The 16207-nt window shown below is 44.7% G+C and overlaps 1 protein-coding gene across 7 annotated transcripts in view; it reads right to left on the bottom strand.

The window, feature by feature from the left end:
- Positions 1 to 15022, bottom strand: part of Crk (Crk proto-oncogene, adaptor protein) — a 35940-nt gene extending 20918 nt beyond the window's left edge. For all 7 annotated transcript variants that reach the window (XR_013309715.1, XR_013309716.1, XR_013309717.1 and 4 more), the window contains exons 1-3: positions 14326 to 15022; positions 7621 to 7743; positions 4064 to 4217 (exon numbers count right to left, since the gene is read on the bottom strand). Coding sequence is in view for 2 of the 7 variants with exons in the window: in XM_077642982.1 (XP_077499108.1) it covers positions 4064 to 4217; positions 7621 to 7743; positions 14326 to 14360 (312 nt within the window). In the remaining 5 variants the exon portion in view is untranslated. The remainder of the gene's footprint in view (positions 1 to 4063; positions 4218 to 7620; positions 7744 to 14325) is intronic.
- Between the last annotated feature and the right edge of the window lie 1185 nt (positions 15023 to 16207).

The following is a 16207-nucleotide window of genomic DNA, read 5'->3' as shown; positions in this document are numbered from 1 at the left end:
TCTTAAACAATTCAAATTCTTTGTCGCGTAACAATACAGATGCATTGCTGATGCACTGGTTCATCTTTTTTGTTTATGTGACACGCTTATAAAAGCTCATGCGTAACATTGTTCTGGCTTCTGCAAAAAATTCTTTATTTCTTCACATTTTGCCAATCAATCAAGATCACAATTCCTTAATGTGCAAAGACAGCTGAAGCGAAACTTTGCTACCAAATTTTGATGCTTGGTTTTGATATCATTAATACCCCTGCCCGTCTTACCAACATAAACCTTGCCAGATGCGAGGAGGACCTCATAAACCACACCTACTTCCCATGTGACAAAGCACTTCCCATGCCTCTTCCCGCAAAAGTGTTCCTTCTTACCTGCTGAAATGTACGCGCACAAGCGCCACAGCTTGCAGCTGAGAACGCGACGGGGATGTCATACATGGTTGTCAGCTTTTTCGGGTTGTTGGCAACTTTATGCGGATAAGGAATCATCTCTGACCTTTTCTTTGTCTGGGTGACATTTTTCTTTCACTTTCCTCAAAAGTGTCCAAAGCGAAGAGGATGTAACCAAGTATGGGTAACTGGCCGTCCGTAGTTTCGAAACCTGCACCATGAAGCTGCCTTTGATGGAACGATGGTAAGATTTGTGGAGAGCGGATTTAAGGAAAAGAGAAGTGATGGCCCGTTTTCACAGTCTTGGAGAGGGTGCACTCGGATGGAAGTGACTAAATTTGCCCACGAAAGCAATAAAGCCAAGTACGACTGTCAGAAATGGGTATGTCTGAATCTAAAAACAGCAGGGAATCTTCACCACGAGCCTTGCATGAAAAAGTGAGGCCATTGCCTTCAAGCCTAAAACATCTTGGAACACAGTTTCATATCAGCTAAATGAATTTTTTCACCTCTTTTAGGCACTACTCATTGTTTCGATTCAAGACAAATACTCTCCCACCCAGATAGCATATCTGGTCTCCAAGAAGGCCGATGCATTAGTCTTTCAATGCGAAATACCAAAGTTAGTTTGTTGCAAGGATGTACAAAGCTTCATTGAAAGTGTCACCGGGATCTGCCAAATAAATTCTTAAAGGATCATAGAATCATTTTACCTTCTGAAGATATTAAAAATTCAGAAAAAAAAAAGTGATATCATTACTGGTGTTCTGTAACAAGAACCTGATGCTAAGAAATAAGTAGGGGTTGGAGTTCCGTTTCTTTTTTTAAAATTTGGCAGACTTCTTTGGTGTTTAACATTTTAAAAAACAAGTGGAAAACAATGTACAGGCGAGCAACACACATCTACACTTGCCTCGCTCAGGCCTGTCAACCCAGATTTTTTATCTAGCCACCTTTGTGTTGGAATAACTTTACCTACTTCTGATAAACCTTCTGATAAACAAAGAAGGAACTGTGAAAGCAGCAAATGCTTCACAAACATTTTCAAGAATGCAACCTCTACTACACGCTTATTCTGTGATCACTATGACTGTGATATGCCTATTTGCTACCAGGGCCGGTAGAGACATTAAGGAATAAGCTGGCGAGAAATATTGCGAACCTTGTTCAATACACTCGAACATAAGCTGAAATTGTGTGTCACAGCAGTGGCAGTGCCAATTTTCAAATGGCAGTCATGAAATCTACCGATAATTTTGAAAGACTTACATGACAGCTATGCAGAAAAGGCAATGCTTACCAAAGGGTCAAATATACAATCGGGCGCAGATATATAAAACCCGGATATTTCGCATTAATGGCTACATCGAACAAAAAAATTACCCCCTTAGAAATGCTGTTCAAAAGTACAGGGAAATCGCGCAATGTACCGAACTCCAATTTCAACGATCATTCGATATATCAGACGGCCGCGCCGTGCTCCTGCAAGTGGCGCTTCCCCTACTGGCCTGGTTCCATCGCTTTGCACATGTGGAGATGGGTCAGCTGTGTGGCCTTGGACGCCTGTTGGCAGTAACCGCGGGACGAGGTGAATGTGGGGTGTGCTTTGGGGGGTGGCTGTCAGTCTCTTGTCATATTCCGTGCTACATCAGTGTCATGCGGTGAAGCCAACACCACTAAGCAAAGCGAGTAAAGCAAAGAAAAGCGAGTAAGCTGTCTCCTAGTACACTCCTTTCAATGCACTAGAGGACTGCTTACTTCTTTTTTGTCCCTTTATGCTTAGAGTGCAACTGCACCTTAATTTTAACGACATTACCCTGTTCACAGCGTACTCATAAAAGGCTCAGACATGTTATGATAGGCAGAGGCTAGCTACAAAGCCCCATTCACTGCATCTGCAATGCAAAGCAGGTTTGACCTCACATCACCTAGGGAACAGTGCAATGCCAGCATGTCACTGCAAGAAGCACTTTGATAGTGTGAGTGTAATGTAACCTTGCTTCTAGGTTATAGATAACCTTAAGATAACATCATCTACTGACATATTTCGCGTACCGAATTATGGATATACCTACTTCCCGACCATTTTCGAGTTCGATCCATCTGGGTACAATTCCACGTTGCCACAGATGTTCGATGTGTCACTACTCTGGCATGTTGAAGGACAATTGCTAACAACAATCAAAAGGGCGGAAAAGTGCATCACTTATCATGTCTGTGCCCGATAAGAATCAGCTTTTGGTGATAACCTGGAGGTACGAGATACATATACCCGCTATTGCAATATCCTTTTATTGTTCACAAAAACCCCGCACTGCAATATTTAGATGGGCTTCGATAACACTTGCCCACTCCTGCATGCAAGCTGGTTTCTCAGAATTTTTTTCCCCACACACTCGTGGCAACAGGCAATCTCACAGGCAGTGGTACCTTTACAACGATAGCCTGTCTTGTTTCCATTTGACATGGGATGATAATGTGCTGAACCATTCATTGCAGTCATAAGTTGTATTAAAATTATTTTTCGATGCACAGTTGTGACCCCACTACATCCATAAGAGTGCACTGGTGACGCTCGAGGGTATTCGCTAGTGTACACGGCGTTCTCCATTTGCACTTTAATTCAATGCAGTGCTGACCCAGTTATTGCCAAAACAACCTGTGCAGACGAATTCACATGCCCAACAGAATTGCCAGTCTATCACTGGCGTTCTCAAACTGGATTCTGAAAACCATCTGGGTTCCATGGAACTGTTTTGGGGTTTCCAAGAGGCTAAAGAAAAATAAAGACCTAGCTCGACAGCCTTTGCCATTTTGGCGTCCAACAGTCAGCTTCAGTGGTGCAAGCCAGAGGAGGAGGAGGGGTGAGGATAAGCCGATTAGACATGCCTACTATAGCCTTCTGCCGTGATGCACGGACGCTAAGATGGCAACCACTGTGGCTTGAGTGCATATACCTCCTACATCAGCTGCTGTTTTTATTTTTTTTTATCTGCAGCTTAAAGACCTTCATAATTTACTTCACAGCAGTTATACTTTTGTCTGCTTCTTGCTTGATGATCCAAAACGAAAGAAAAACTGTTCCAAGTCCTCACAAAGAATTATCAGATGCCGCGAAAAAAAAAAACCCCGTCAGTACGGCAGCTTGCATGCTTATTTGGCCTGTTTCCCAGTTCCCCATACATAGATAAGCAGCTCCGACCTCATAGTTCTATCAGAGCTCATTAATTAACTGCACCATGATGGGCATACACACACGCATACACATATATCCTCGATAAAATGCAGCAAAAATCACATATGCCATTCCATTTTGTCTAACAATGTCATTTAACCCTCGTGGCAACCACCCAAAACCCTTGCTGTATGCTGTGTAAACTCTCTCTCTGTCACAGTGCTGCAAACAAGTAGCTTAACTAGCAGAAAAATAGGTACATGTGTTAGCACTAGGCTGCTACAAAACTTTGTGAAAAAATTGGGGAATAAGCAAGTTGCTTTCACTTTGCCAATCGCTGTTTCATTCACTCTGCCCGAAATAATAGAACTCACATGTTTCTACACAATATAATTAATGTCAAGACCAAGGCACACACTGTACACAGGAAACACAGACACGAGACAGACGAGCCGCACTCGATGAAGCCAGCCACATAAGCACAGAGCTGTCGGCCACTCACCGGCCTGACGAGCGGCGTTGTGTCCAAGTAGTGCAGCTTGTAGAAGTTGAGCAGCGACGGGATGTCCGAGAACATCTGGTCGCCAATGCGGAACCGCGTCTGCTCTGCCTGGGTCACCCGGTTCACTATGTAGTGGCTCACCTTGTTTTCTTCCCTGAGGGCGGGCAAAACGAAGATGAGACAATGAACACAACCATCAACACTCGTTTGCATTCACAACCCGTACACACTGACCACACGGTAACCAACCAAGGCGCATACTCTAGCATGGCAATATCCATGACATCCCTTGTAAAGTTCACCAGCTGGCTTGTAAACCAAACGAAAGCTAAAGACAATAGTTTGTGTGCTAGTTTGATGTTCCCTAGCAACATAATGCATGACACAGACCTGAAGAAGGACACCCTCCTGCAAGTTCTTTTCATAACAATCAAGTACTCACTATTTTTTCAAAACATGAAAGCATGAACAATGCTCCCATAACTGAGGCAGCCCAGCTGATATACAGTATATTGACAAGCCACGTCATTCTTAGGCTAATCAACAGGACTTGGGCCAAGCAATTAAAGCACTGTGCTCATCTGAGCGTAGCTGCAAAGCAGTCACAAAGATAACTACCATCTGATTTGCAACCGTCCAGAACGTGTGCCGACATTGAAGAAACAGCACTCCAGCAAGGACAACAAACAAACCATCCTTGGACTGGCTATCAGCGAGGTGAGCTAATCCAAAAGCTTAACTCACAACATGCAAGATGCCAAAGCCAAGCTCCCTTTGGCTGTGGCTAAAGAAACACCATAAAAGACAGGCTCAAAGTCAACTTCATCCTTCAACTGCGAGAACCGAAGAAAACATCGCCAAAATTAGTGATCTCGTCAGGGAAGATCGAAGCAGAACAATCGACCAACTTGAGGTCTTATCCAGGTTATCCTAGACCTCCATTCAGCACAATATGCATGACGATTTGGGAATGCAAAGAGTGGCTGCTAAGTTTGTGCCCAGACTTCTCATCGAAGAGCAAAGGATCGTTGCATGAAAGCAGGTATCAAAGAGGCCGGATTTGCAAGGTGCTTCCAACAATGGACTAAACATTTGGACAAGTGCATTAGTACTAATGGAGAGCACTTTGATGATGATAAAAGATGTATTTGAAAAAGAGTTGTTTGTAATAAACAAAAATAAAGACCGTGCTTTTTATCAAGAAATCCTGTTTACTTTTGGGTCCCCCAACCCTCGTTTTTACTAACTAGAAACATGTCTCAAAAATGGTCACAGGTAGGTAGGTCCACGTTCCAAAAGAAGCTAGATGTCTGATGTGTAGACCAATCCTTAGCCTGATGATGTTTACCACTTTCAAAAATCCACCAATTTTCGTGTCTAACTTCCTATACCTATTATACTAGCAATCCTAATTTGCGCTCTAATATCTGAAAACCTCAACACTTATAAGCAAATGCCTACAGTGCCCTGATGGTTCCACATAATCACAACCAATTTAGCACTCCTCCGCCACAAACTATGTATGGTCTATGGTTCTCAATCCATCAAAGTGCAAAATTATGTCCATCTCCCGCCAATCTAACTCTTCTATAACGTTCGATTACAAGATTAGTGGAGTTTCATTAGAGAACGTTTCATCTTATAAGTACCTGGGTGTTCACATCACTAACAACTTATCCTGGCGCATGCACATAGAATATGTTATTAACAATGCAAACCGAGCCCTTGGTTCCATACGCAGGAATTTCTCTCAGGCGCCATCCCATTTGAAGTTACTTTTATATGAAACACTAATACGGCCAAAGCTAGAATACGCATCATCAGTATGGGACCCCGCACAACTCACCTTAATCAATACTATAGAAGCTGTTCAGAATCGGTCAGCTCACTTCATCCTTTCGAATTATTCTCGCCCGGCTAGCGTTTCCTTAATGAAATCTAAACTTGGTCTGACTAATCTCGCAGTTCGTCGAAATATTTCACGCCTCAGTCTTTTCCACAGCCTTTTCTTTCATAATGAGACACTAAAACAGGAATTTTTTTCTGCTATACCATCATACGTATCATCACATGTTGATCATCCGCATAAAGTTGCCATCCCAACCTGTAAAACGAATGTGCTTTTTAATTCTTTCTTACCGAAGACTAGCACTGAGTGGAACCACCTTCCACCCCATATCGCCTGCATTGAAGGCGCGTCATCCTTCAAGCCACTTATCACCAAGTATGTCATCAAACAAACATCTGCCTCATGATTTTTTGCTTTCTTTTGCCTTTTGCCTGTACTTTTTAAATGTATTTTTTTTCTCACCCACCCTCTCTATAACACTCTGCAAGCCCTGAGGGTATTATAATAAATACATAAAACTGAAGTGACATTTTGCTGAAACGCCCACAGCAACTATCCGCACATCAGTAGGCAAGTGGCCTTTTCGTTAAAGCACAGCTGCTGCATGCCCTTCCAGATCTCTCTGCGTCAAGGCAAATTAATTGCTATAACACAGAGCATCTAGCTAAATTCCAACCACCTGCAGTTTACAGAGCAGTATTAAACTTTCACTGCTGCTGAACAGGTGTTCCAGCCTTCCACTGTCACAGAGACGAACTACCCATGGCTGGAGCAAGCCTTGGCCATTGAGGCACTCATCTCAGTCCCTTTATCTACAGCCATCAGAGGTTTGACACGAAATGAAAATTTTTTTATTCTAGCTGAGATGGAAGTTTGCTGAACTTTTTCCCTTTCACAACTGCCAAAGCTGCACTTTGAGCGGGGATGCATGCCACAGTGGCAGGCTCGAGATTGATTTCAACACCCTAGGGCCCTCCAAGAGGCAGAGCAGTGCCCACTGCTTGGACGCTCTGGACAATGTGGCCACCACATCTGGATTTCAGCCTGCAAACTTATGTGCTCAGCAGCAGGGCCGCTACAGTCCCTGAGGCACTGCGGCAGACCATGCCTAGCCTGCAAATAAATGCTAAGGGAGAGCGTGTGGGCGGATTCCTCAGTGCCGCAAGTGTTTAACTTGTTACCCCTTTTCAGAAAAATCTATTTTGATGCAAGTCCTCAGAACACAGAAAACTTCGGATTACCTCTTAAGTTCCCATCAGGTGCCAGTCAACCCACAGAATTAAGTCAGCCATGCTTTGCCTCCAAGTGGTTCACATCGCTCAAGAACCAGTTCGGAGACCTTCGGTGGTTGTCAGTGAAACATGATGGATGACCAGAAAAAGCCACCACAGCCCTATTCTGCCACCGCCTTTCACAATGCTCAATCCACTTAAAAAATAGCACAAGCAAGGCACAGCACCCAAATGAACGAAGACAATGACATTTGCACCATTTCCTTAACTTGTTCAATCCCTTTATGACAATATTTTGGTTGCACCATTTCTAGGCACGAAGCACACTCAAGATTTCAATTTGCCATAGTTCCACGAGTTCACACTTCTTAGAGGGCACCCACTGCTCGGCTGTCACAAAAATATCACCTATCATTGTGCGCTTTGTGTCCGGCTCGAATGTGATAAAAATGTGGCCAATGAGGGGCAGCACTCACCGGACACAGAGAACCAGGTCGCCCGATATGGTTGTGCTATTGCGGACCAAGAAGACACCCACTTCGTTTTCAGCCATGAGGAGGTCGGACGCCTCCTGGCGTGACATAGGCCCAAAGAACCAGCTGCAGCAGGAAGGGAAAAACATATGCACACACTTCAAAGTCACTGAAAAAAAAAAAAAAACCTCAAGTGCCAAAAGGCGATGCACTATTTTCACTTCCCAGTTCCTGAGAATTATAAAAGGTCAAAAACAATGAATCATCAACATCATCACCCACCCATCTCATCTGCACACCTGACGTAAGTCACCCCCCGCCATGCTTGCCTTCTCTTGGAATCCATTCTGCGACCAGTAGTGACAACTGGGTTAACTGCTTTCCCTATTACATGCCCTGCCCGTGCCCAATTCTTCTTTTGCGTCTTACCTAGGATGTCATTAACTAGCGTTAACTAGCCTACTCTGTCCTCTCATTACCTGACATGTAGCACCTTCCTTTCCACGTCTCACTGCGCTGTTCTAAGTTTAAGTTCAACTGTTCTTGTCAGCCAACACGTTTCAGCTCCATAGGTGAGTAGCAGTAAGATGGAGCTATTACATGTCGGGTAGGGAATTACTAATCATCTACAGCATCGAGAACAGTAAAAGATAGTAAGCTATTTAAAGGAGTATAGACACCTCATTCTGGTGGCATGTTTTCTTCTCCACAATGATGCATAAGACACTATTATGCATGAATCTCCACATGGTATTCGCCTACGAGTGCTTAATAATTTAAAATCGAATTTTTCTGTCAGGCTGTTTCGGTTTCAGTTTCAACAACCGAAAGATAGCTGTGACATCAGTGTAGTTATGTGTCAGGTAAGGCACGGAAAAACTGTGATATACTCGCTTATACATCGTTTTAATTCACCACAGTGCTGAAGCCAGCCTTCACCTAGAGCTGGAATGACAACGAATGTAGAAGCATTGATAATATTGCGGTTATTTCATGCCTCACGTGACCTATAACCTCTCTTTGACGTCGCAGTCATTGTTCAGCTGTTGAAACCGAAACAGCATGAGAAATAAATTCGATTATAAATTACTTAGCGCCCGTAGGTGAGTACCACATGGTAATCCGTGTATAATAATGCATTAAGAATCATTACAAAGAAAAAAACATGCACGCAAAAGTTAAGTGTCTGTACTCCTTTAAGCCTGACATGACTCCTATTAAGCCACTGTACAAAGGCGAGGCATTTAAGCACATCGCACATCTCTGAAATGCAAGTACTATTTACAGCACAAAACTGCTGACATCTAGTGCTTTAAGCTATGCCAGCTGGCCCTTCAATGGACAACAACATAAGCCACACGACACATGAGCTGTAAAAGGAATCTTGAATCCCAGCAGCAGAGAAGAGCTTGTCAGGCTCATTTCTCCCAACTGTAGGTGCACTTTGGTCGCTATGTGCACCCACTTTCAAAAGTGTGTGGGACACTTTATTATTGAAAGCATTTCATTTCCTTGCCATGCTTGCGCATACACTAAAATAGATATCTTTAGCATAATTGCAAGTGAACCACGCAATTTCATACACTGACGCCTGGATGCAAACGAATTAAGATTTCTTCGGCAAAGCTGTTTTCCATAGCCCCGTGATGGTTGGTGTACGTGAACACAAGGTTTTGCTTTGCATCCACCTAGTGGCTAGGCTAAATATGCGGCATCCAAGTCCAGCTACAGTGCTCAACAAAGCACAATGCAGAGTACGAAAGGGCGAAATTCTGCAACAGCCATTTGAAGCCCAGTGTCCGTGCAAAGCACACATCTTGGCACTGCAGCAACAAGCAAGCATGGTAAAAGGAATCATGAAGACGAATTTAACTTGGCCTCTATGGACAGACTACTGCACTCTAAATGACAGTGAGGCTAGTTTCACTAAGGTGAGATTACAGAAGCTAGGAAAAGGAGGAAAACATTAAATACAGGTACAGCTTCCACATGGCCATTTTAAAATGTTGGAGCAGATCTCTGAGGCTGCTTACACTACCATTCGCCTTAAAGGAGTATAGACACCCAATGTCAGTGGCGTGTTTTTACTCTACAATGATTCGGAAGAAACTACTGTGCATGAATCTCCACGTGGTATTTGCCTACGGCCGCTGAATTTTTCATAACCAAAGTTTTCTATCATGCTGTTTTGGTTTCAACACTTGAATAATGACTGTGACGTCAAAGTGAACTTATAGGTCAGGTGAAAACTGCAATATAATCGCTGCCTCCACATTTGTTGTCACACAGGCTCTTGAGGCAGGCTGGCTACAGCATTGTAGTGAATTAAAAGGACAAAGCAGCAATTATAACGCAGCTTTCACATGTCTCACGTGACCTATAAGCACATCTTTAATGCCGCAGTCATCGTTCGGCTGTAGAAAACAAAATCGAAACAGCATGAGGAAGCAGTCAGATTACAACTTGTTTAGTGGTCGTAGGAAAATACCATGTAGTAATCCATGTACAATAATGCCTTGCGCATATTTACAAAGAAGAAAACATGCACCCAAAAATTATGCTGCCTAAACTCCTTTCAAAGTGGTTACGGTGTCCCTTTCAGAAAACTCTTGACGTAGTGGGTTTGAATCGAGCGAATGAAAAAATTTTGAAGTGCTTTTATCACAACAAGAAGTATGTCTTTCACTGACAGCCGAACACTGACCAGCCCACAGAGAGTGACTCACAAAGAACACAAATTCTTCAGTGTCCATTTAAAATGACATTACACAATGGCATTCTGAGGACATGACCACAGGCCAAGGGTCTGGGTTATCATTCGTTGAGGAGTAGACAAATCTTATTTATCACTTTTTAAAACTAGCATAACGGAGGGCAAAGAAGCCCTCCACTCTCAAGCACTCTGTGAAATGGCAGAACCGAGAAGAGGATAACAGGGCAAACAGCTGAGGCCGAGAGGATGTGCAGATAGGAATCAGATGTGTAAGCATGCACTCTGTATGCCTTCCTGATAAAGAGGTCACTTTTTTTCAGACACTGACCTTGCAGGTATGCGTCATGTGGTGTGGTATGCCAAGATGATCTGGCACTTATATATGCGTGCTTCTGGAAAACAACCTTTTGGAAGGTTATTGCCCGTGCTGTGTGCTTTCTGTCACTGTGGTCCTTAGTGCTCTATTGCGCTACAGTACTTTAAAAATGATGCATCAACAAGCCCGACAAACAATCCACGCTACTGAAACCTAGCATCATCTGTGCTCTTATTACCGACATGCATTGTAACGATGCTAGCCGACTCAGGCTGGAAGCACTGCATTTGGTCTGAGCACTCGAGCAGTTTCTTACAATGCAGTGTGTTCTGTGAATCGTCAACCCAACAGTCTCTAGGCAAAGTTGATGATCGACACTGAGCGCAAAGCCAAGCATATGACAAGAAAACTGAAGTCGCACACGCTTCTGCCCTTACTGCATTTCATACTTGCTAAGCGGTCACAGGGAGGCTAGGCACATAACTTACTCACAATAAAGTCATTATTGACAAACATCCTAGTCCACCGACGCTCAGTGAGATCTCAGACAAAATGTTGGCAAAAAAATGGAAGTTCAAAATAAAAGTGACAGGTTAAAACTTCTGGTTTTAGGTTCAACTCTTTAGTTGTCACTTGCCTGTTCTCTGCAGCTCTTACTGCAACGATTAGAAGTCATCACAGAAAATGCCTACTATATCAAAATCGAATGCTCAATTGTTACTAGGCATGACGCAGTAACTAAGGGAATCTCTGCCTGTTAACAACCATACCAACAAGATCTTAAAGCTACAATGAAACAGCTTTCCCAGAATCTCTGCAGTAGAAATATCACAGTATCTCAAATTGTGTCTTCTATTCCATGTCTAGAAGCCTGTCTAAATTGGAACAATAAAACCGCATTTCGGGTTTTCACATGTGGATCGGTGATGAAATGTTTCACGGCCAAAAACATAGTCGGTGGCAATAAGAGGCAAATGCATTCGCAGCATGATGTGAAATACACACAGCGCATATTCCATCTCGCCACTACTTTGCAAAGTGAGAGTCCATCAGCAAGTCCCAGTAAAAAAATGAGCCGATGCTGAGGCAGCGATCGAATTTAAGCCTTAACACGCCTAACATAGGTTGCTGGTTCGAATTCCAGACGTGAGCTAGACTGTAACTTAACTAGTAAGTTTATGCAGCACGAAACACGAAATCGTATGCATGCCGCCACCCCAAAAATTCTGTGACAAACGCTTGAGCCGCAATGTTCATATGAAGATTCGTAAAAACGTGGAATTGGGGGTACATAGGTCGCCAGTTCGAATCCCTGCTGCGAACTAGGCTATACCTTAACTAGTAAGCTTGTCCTGCACAAAGCACTGAATTGTATGACACCATCCGGAACTTTCTACGGCAAACTGTTGGTCCACAAATTTTACACGAATGTCGGGACTAAATGGCCCTACTTTGACGCCTGCCACAGAAGGATATATATAGCAGATAGACATGGTTTAGTTTCGAATTGTAGTGCTCGGGCGTTACGCTGCCACCTGGTGTTCTTTTATTCTATTATGTAACCACCTAGGTTACCATGGCAACCCCTAGGAGGCCGCCATCTTGGATTCTATCTGTGGTACCAGCATTAATCGGTGGCTCGAAACGCGATCAGTAGAGCTAACGCTCGAAAAACTAAGCTGTTGCCTGATCCACTGACACTGGTGGATGAATGGGTGCCGCAAAGACGAGCACCTGCACAAACCAGAATGTGCAAGAATGAAACTAAATGTACAGCTTTATTTGTGATGTATGCCCACACGCACTGCTTTCAACCGCACTGCTTTCGCACTACACTGTATATACAGGGTGTTTCACTTAACTTGAACCAAGGATTTAAAAAGAGCAGTAAACTCCAGCCCACTGAAACCAACCATACATTGTTTGCCATCACATGGCACTTCTCAGAATATTTGTATAATCTGCTTAATTAGTTAAGTAACTGTGATCAATTAAGCAAATTTTCAAATATTCATTTCAGTGCCAAGAGCGTTACGTTAGGTTGTAGAGCAGGTTTAGAAACAACAGATCTAGTTTATTGTAGCACTGTACCTCGTAGCATCCTACCGGAAAGTGCTGACGCACTGTCAAGCTGCTAATAATAGCATCACAACTAATAACTACAACTAAGAACAGCAACTAATAACTAACAAGTAACATAGCACTAATAACAACTAATAACAGCATAAAATTCCTTTAATGGAGTATAAACACCTAACTATTGGGTGCATGTTTTCTTGTTTGTAATGATGCATAAGGCATTATTATACATGGATTACCACCTGGTATTCTCCTAGGATCGCTAAGTAATTTATCAGCACATTTCTTTCTCGTGCTGTTTCAGTTTCAATTTCAACAGCCCAATGAGGACTGTGGCGTCAACGTGTGCTTACAGGTCACATGAGGCATGAGAAAACTGCAATATAATCGCTGCTTCCACATTCGTTGTCATTACGGCTCTTCAGGAAGGCTGGCTTCAGCACTGCGGTAAATTAAAACGATGAAGCAGCAATTATATGACGTTTTTTGAAGCCTCAGGTGACACAAAAGCACTCATTGATGTCACAGCCATTGTTTGGCTGTTGGAACCGGAACAGCATGACAGAAAAAAATTTGATTATAAATTACTTAGCGGTTGTAGGTAGGTGATCATGTGGTGATTAATGCGTAGTAGTGTTTTCCGCATTATCATTGTAGAGAAGAAAACATGCCACCAAAATTAGGCGTCCATACTCCTTTAACGGCACTCTTACAAACAATGACAGCAACAATGGGCAGAAATGTCATCATCACCAGTACACGCACACAGCTATGCAAACTTCCTGAACCTACGCGCGCTGCCTTAGAGCCAATGTTGCGGCATATTTTCAGCAATCCTGCTCATGCCATCACTTGAAAGGCAGAGTGGTGTGGTCAGCCTTGGTCGCTCCCAACACCCTGCGAAGGCAACAACCTCGAGGGGAACATAGACGCCTAAAAGCTGCCTCCTAAAACACTGCGCACGCGGAAACGCTGTTGCTATTTATGCATTCCAGCCTCCATTTTCCCATAATTGGCTAAAAACTACCGCAAGCAGCAGCCCCCCCCCCCCCCCCCCCCCCGCCTCGCGGTCGTGCGCGGCTCGGGCGGCCCACGTAGCAGCGAAGGTTGCCGCAACCGACAGGACAGTTCCCCCCCCCCCCCCCCTCAAGGTTGGCGCAGCAGAACCAAGGGGCATTTATTTCTTGCAGTAGACACCGTGACGCAAAACTTATCAGGAAGACGCTGCCGACAACGCGAAACGCTCGTTTCCAACCGCGTAGGCCTAACCGAGTGGCCCGTGAAACACGATCTTCGGCGGCAGACGGGGAGGGGGGTTCTACCCCCGAAATAAACGGAGCGGTGGGGTGCGACGCTCGCGAAAGCGGCTCCCCGGAGGTACTTTCGTCAGAAAAAAAAAAAAGGTTGTTTCCAGCTCGCAGCGCAACGAAAAGAAAACAATAGCTCGAGGAACGCAGCCTTCTCGAAGGAAACGGTTGAAGCGGCACCCGTCATCGACGGGCGTCCGGTCCGTGCGGGCGGCCGCTTTTATCGCCTCAGAGGCAGCTGCCCGCATAGCCGCCCCGAGCGAACCGTGTCATACACACGCACACATACTGACCTGTTCTTATCGTACGGATCAAAGCTCCCGGCCATGTCTCCCTGTATGTCACGCCACTTGCGCAGTCACGGCAGGTGTAAAGAAAAAATAACAGGGATCACTGTGACAAAGCAGCAACCCGATCCCGGAGCACTTCACACCACGCCACAGGGTGACACCGGTGTTTCCGTCGGAGAAGCAGCGCTCCCGGAACCACGGCGACGTAGACGCACGGAATCGATCACCTCTCGAGTCACAACACGGCCGGTGCTCGCACTGGGAGTGTCATGCAGGCGCCGGATAACAAAAAAAAGTTGGGCTCCACTTGAACACAGGCGTCAACCGCTCGTCAACAATGGGGTTCCTTGCGCGGTGTGACACAAGATCGTGCAGTCCTCCGCCCGGTGCACGCGTGCTCAGACGAGCCGTAGCATTGAACGGGAATGCTAGGTGACGGGGGTCGATCAGGAACAGCAGTGCAGCGGGTTAGGCCTAGCGATCGTCGGCGGGCCACCGCTGTCGCAGGACGAAAGCGCACGGGACAAAGTACGCCTTCCTGGCGCCGCTAGGAAGACCGGAGCGCGTTCGCTGGGGATCACCGCACGGACACGGCCATCGCTGGGCACCATCACCACGAGAAGCGTCGCATATTACGTGCGTACGCACGGACGAGCAGCGACGACGCACGATAGGAAAGCCTTGCAGAACGACAAACAACAAAGATACGCCGCTAGGGCGGCGCTAGAAGACGCACCAAAATGTTGTCATCACCATCCATGTCATCATCAATACATTTTAGCATGGAGAAATGACAGTCGCGTCAGGTACACATTCAAGGCGCTTCACCACAGATTAGGTTGGTTATGCTGCGCTCTCTTACGACCACAAAAATTTGAGACTACATTTATGTTAAAATGTCACGGCCTCTGAAAATGCAGATCCAGCCTGCGGGCTGGATCTCAGTTTCTTTAGATTTTGTTACTGAGGTGCAAAAAGAACATTATAAAGTGCCAACGAACCAGACCCAGGTAAATTGCCATATGCTACCCTCTTTCAGCAGCCACGCCCTGTAACTACCATTTCTGAGGTCACCGTTAGGTCTTGCAGGCTGTCGGAAAAACATCGGAACGAAAATACAAGAATCCTCCGCAATGCCCATAAGCGTAGACGTGCGTGCGAAGAATATTACAGGGCCGTTAGTGTGTGCATCTAATCATCGCCACTGGAATCACCAGGGTGTTGATGACACACCTTGAATACCAAGAGTGGTACCAACCTCGTTCATATCTATAAACGTTGGTACCAACCATCGATGGTACCAACGCACGACTAACGTTACTGGCGTCAAACGATACACGAGCACGAGAATTCAAACGCGAGCGCAAGAATCCAGAAATTACAGGAGGGAGGAGAAAGAAAAAAACATCCAGCTTTTATTAGTTCTAAAGAGTACTTATCGTATGTCATAACCGATAATTCGTCGGACGACTATTTTGCTGCCCTCCACATTGAAATTTAAATTGATGTTAATTTGCTTTTCAGGTTCCCGTTTAGCTTTTATTTGACGCCGGTAGTGCCCATGTCCTACTTGGGTTATTCTCATGGCTTTGGAAATAAAAGTGTTTCCTTATAATTGAAACATGGTACAATTTAATACAATCCCGTCAGTTGCGCGAACTGCGGACTGCAGATTTAACAACGCTAAAAAAAAATAATGTATACTGGGGCGGGTAGGAACACACACGAGGTGGCCAGCGGTGTGTTCCTAACTGTGGCATCATTAAAACGGCAGAATGGTTTGTTGCACTAATAAAAATTATCATATCTAAGCTCACCGGCTTAGCGCATTATTCAGCGAAAGCTATGATTTGCATTAGTGGCTAAGGGCCGAATTTCGATTGAA

The sequence above is a fragment of the Amblyomma americanum genome, chromosome 11, assembly GCF_052857255.1.
Source record: "Amblyomma americanum isolate KBUSLIRL-KWMA chromosome 11, ASM5285725v1, whole genome shotgun sequence".
NCBI lineage: Eukaryota > Metazoa > Arthropoda > Arachnida > Ixodida > Ixodidae > Amblyomma > Amblyomma americanum.
The sequence above is the reverse complement of the archived record's forward strand: the minus strand, read 5'-3'. Positions and strand labels throughout refer to the sequence as shown.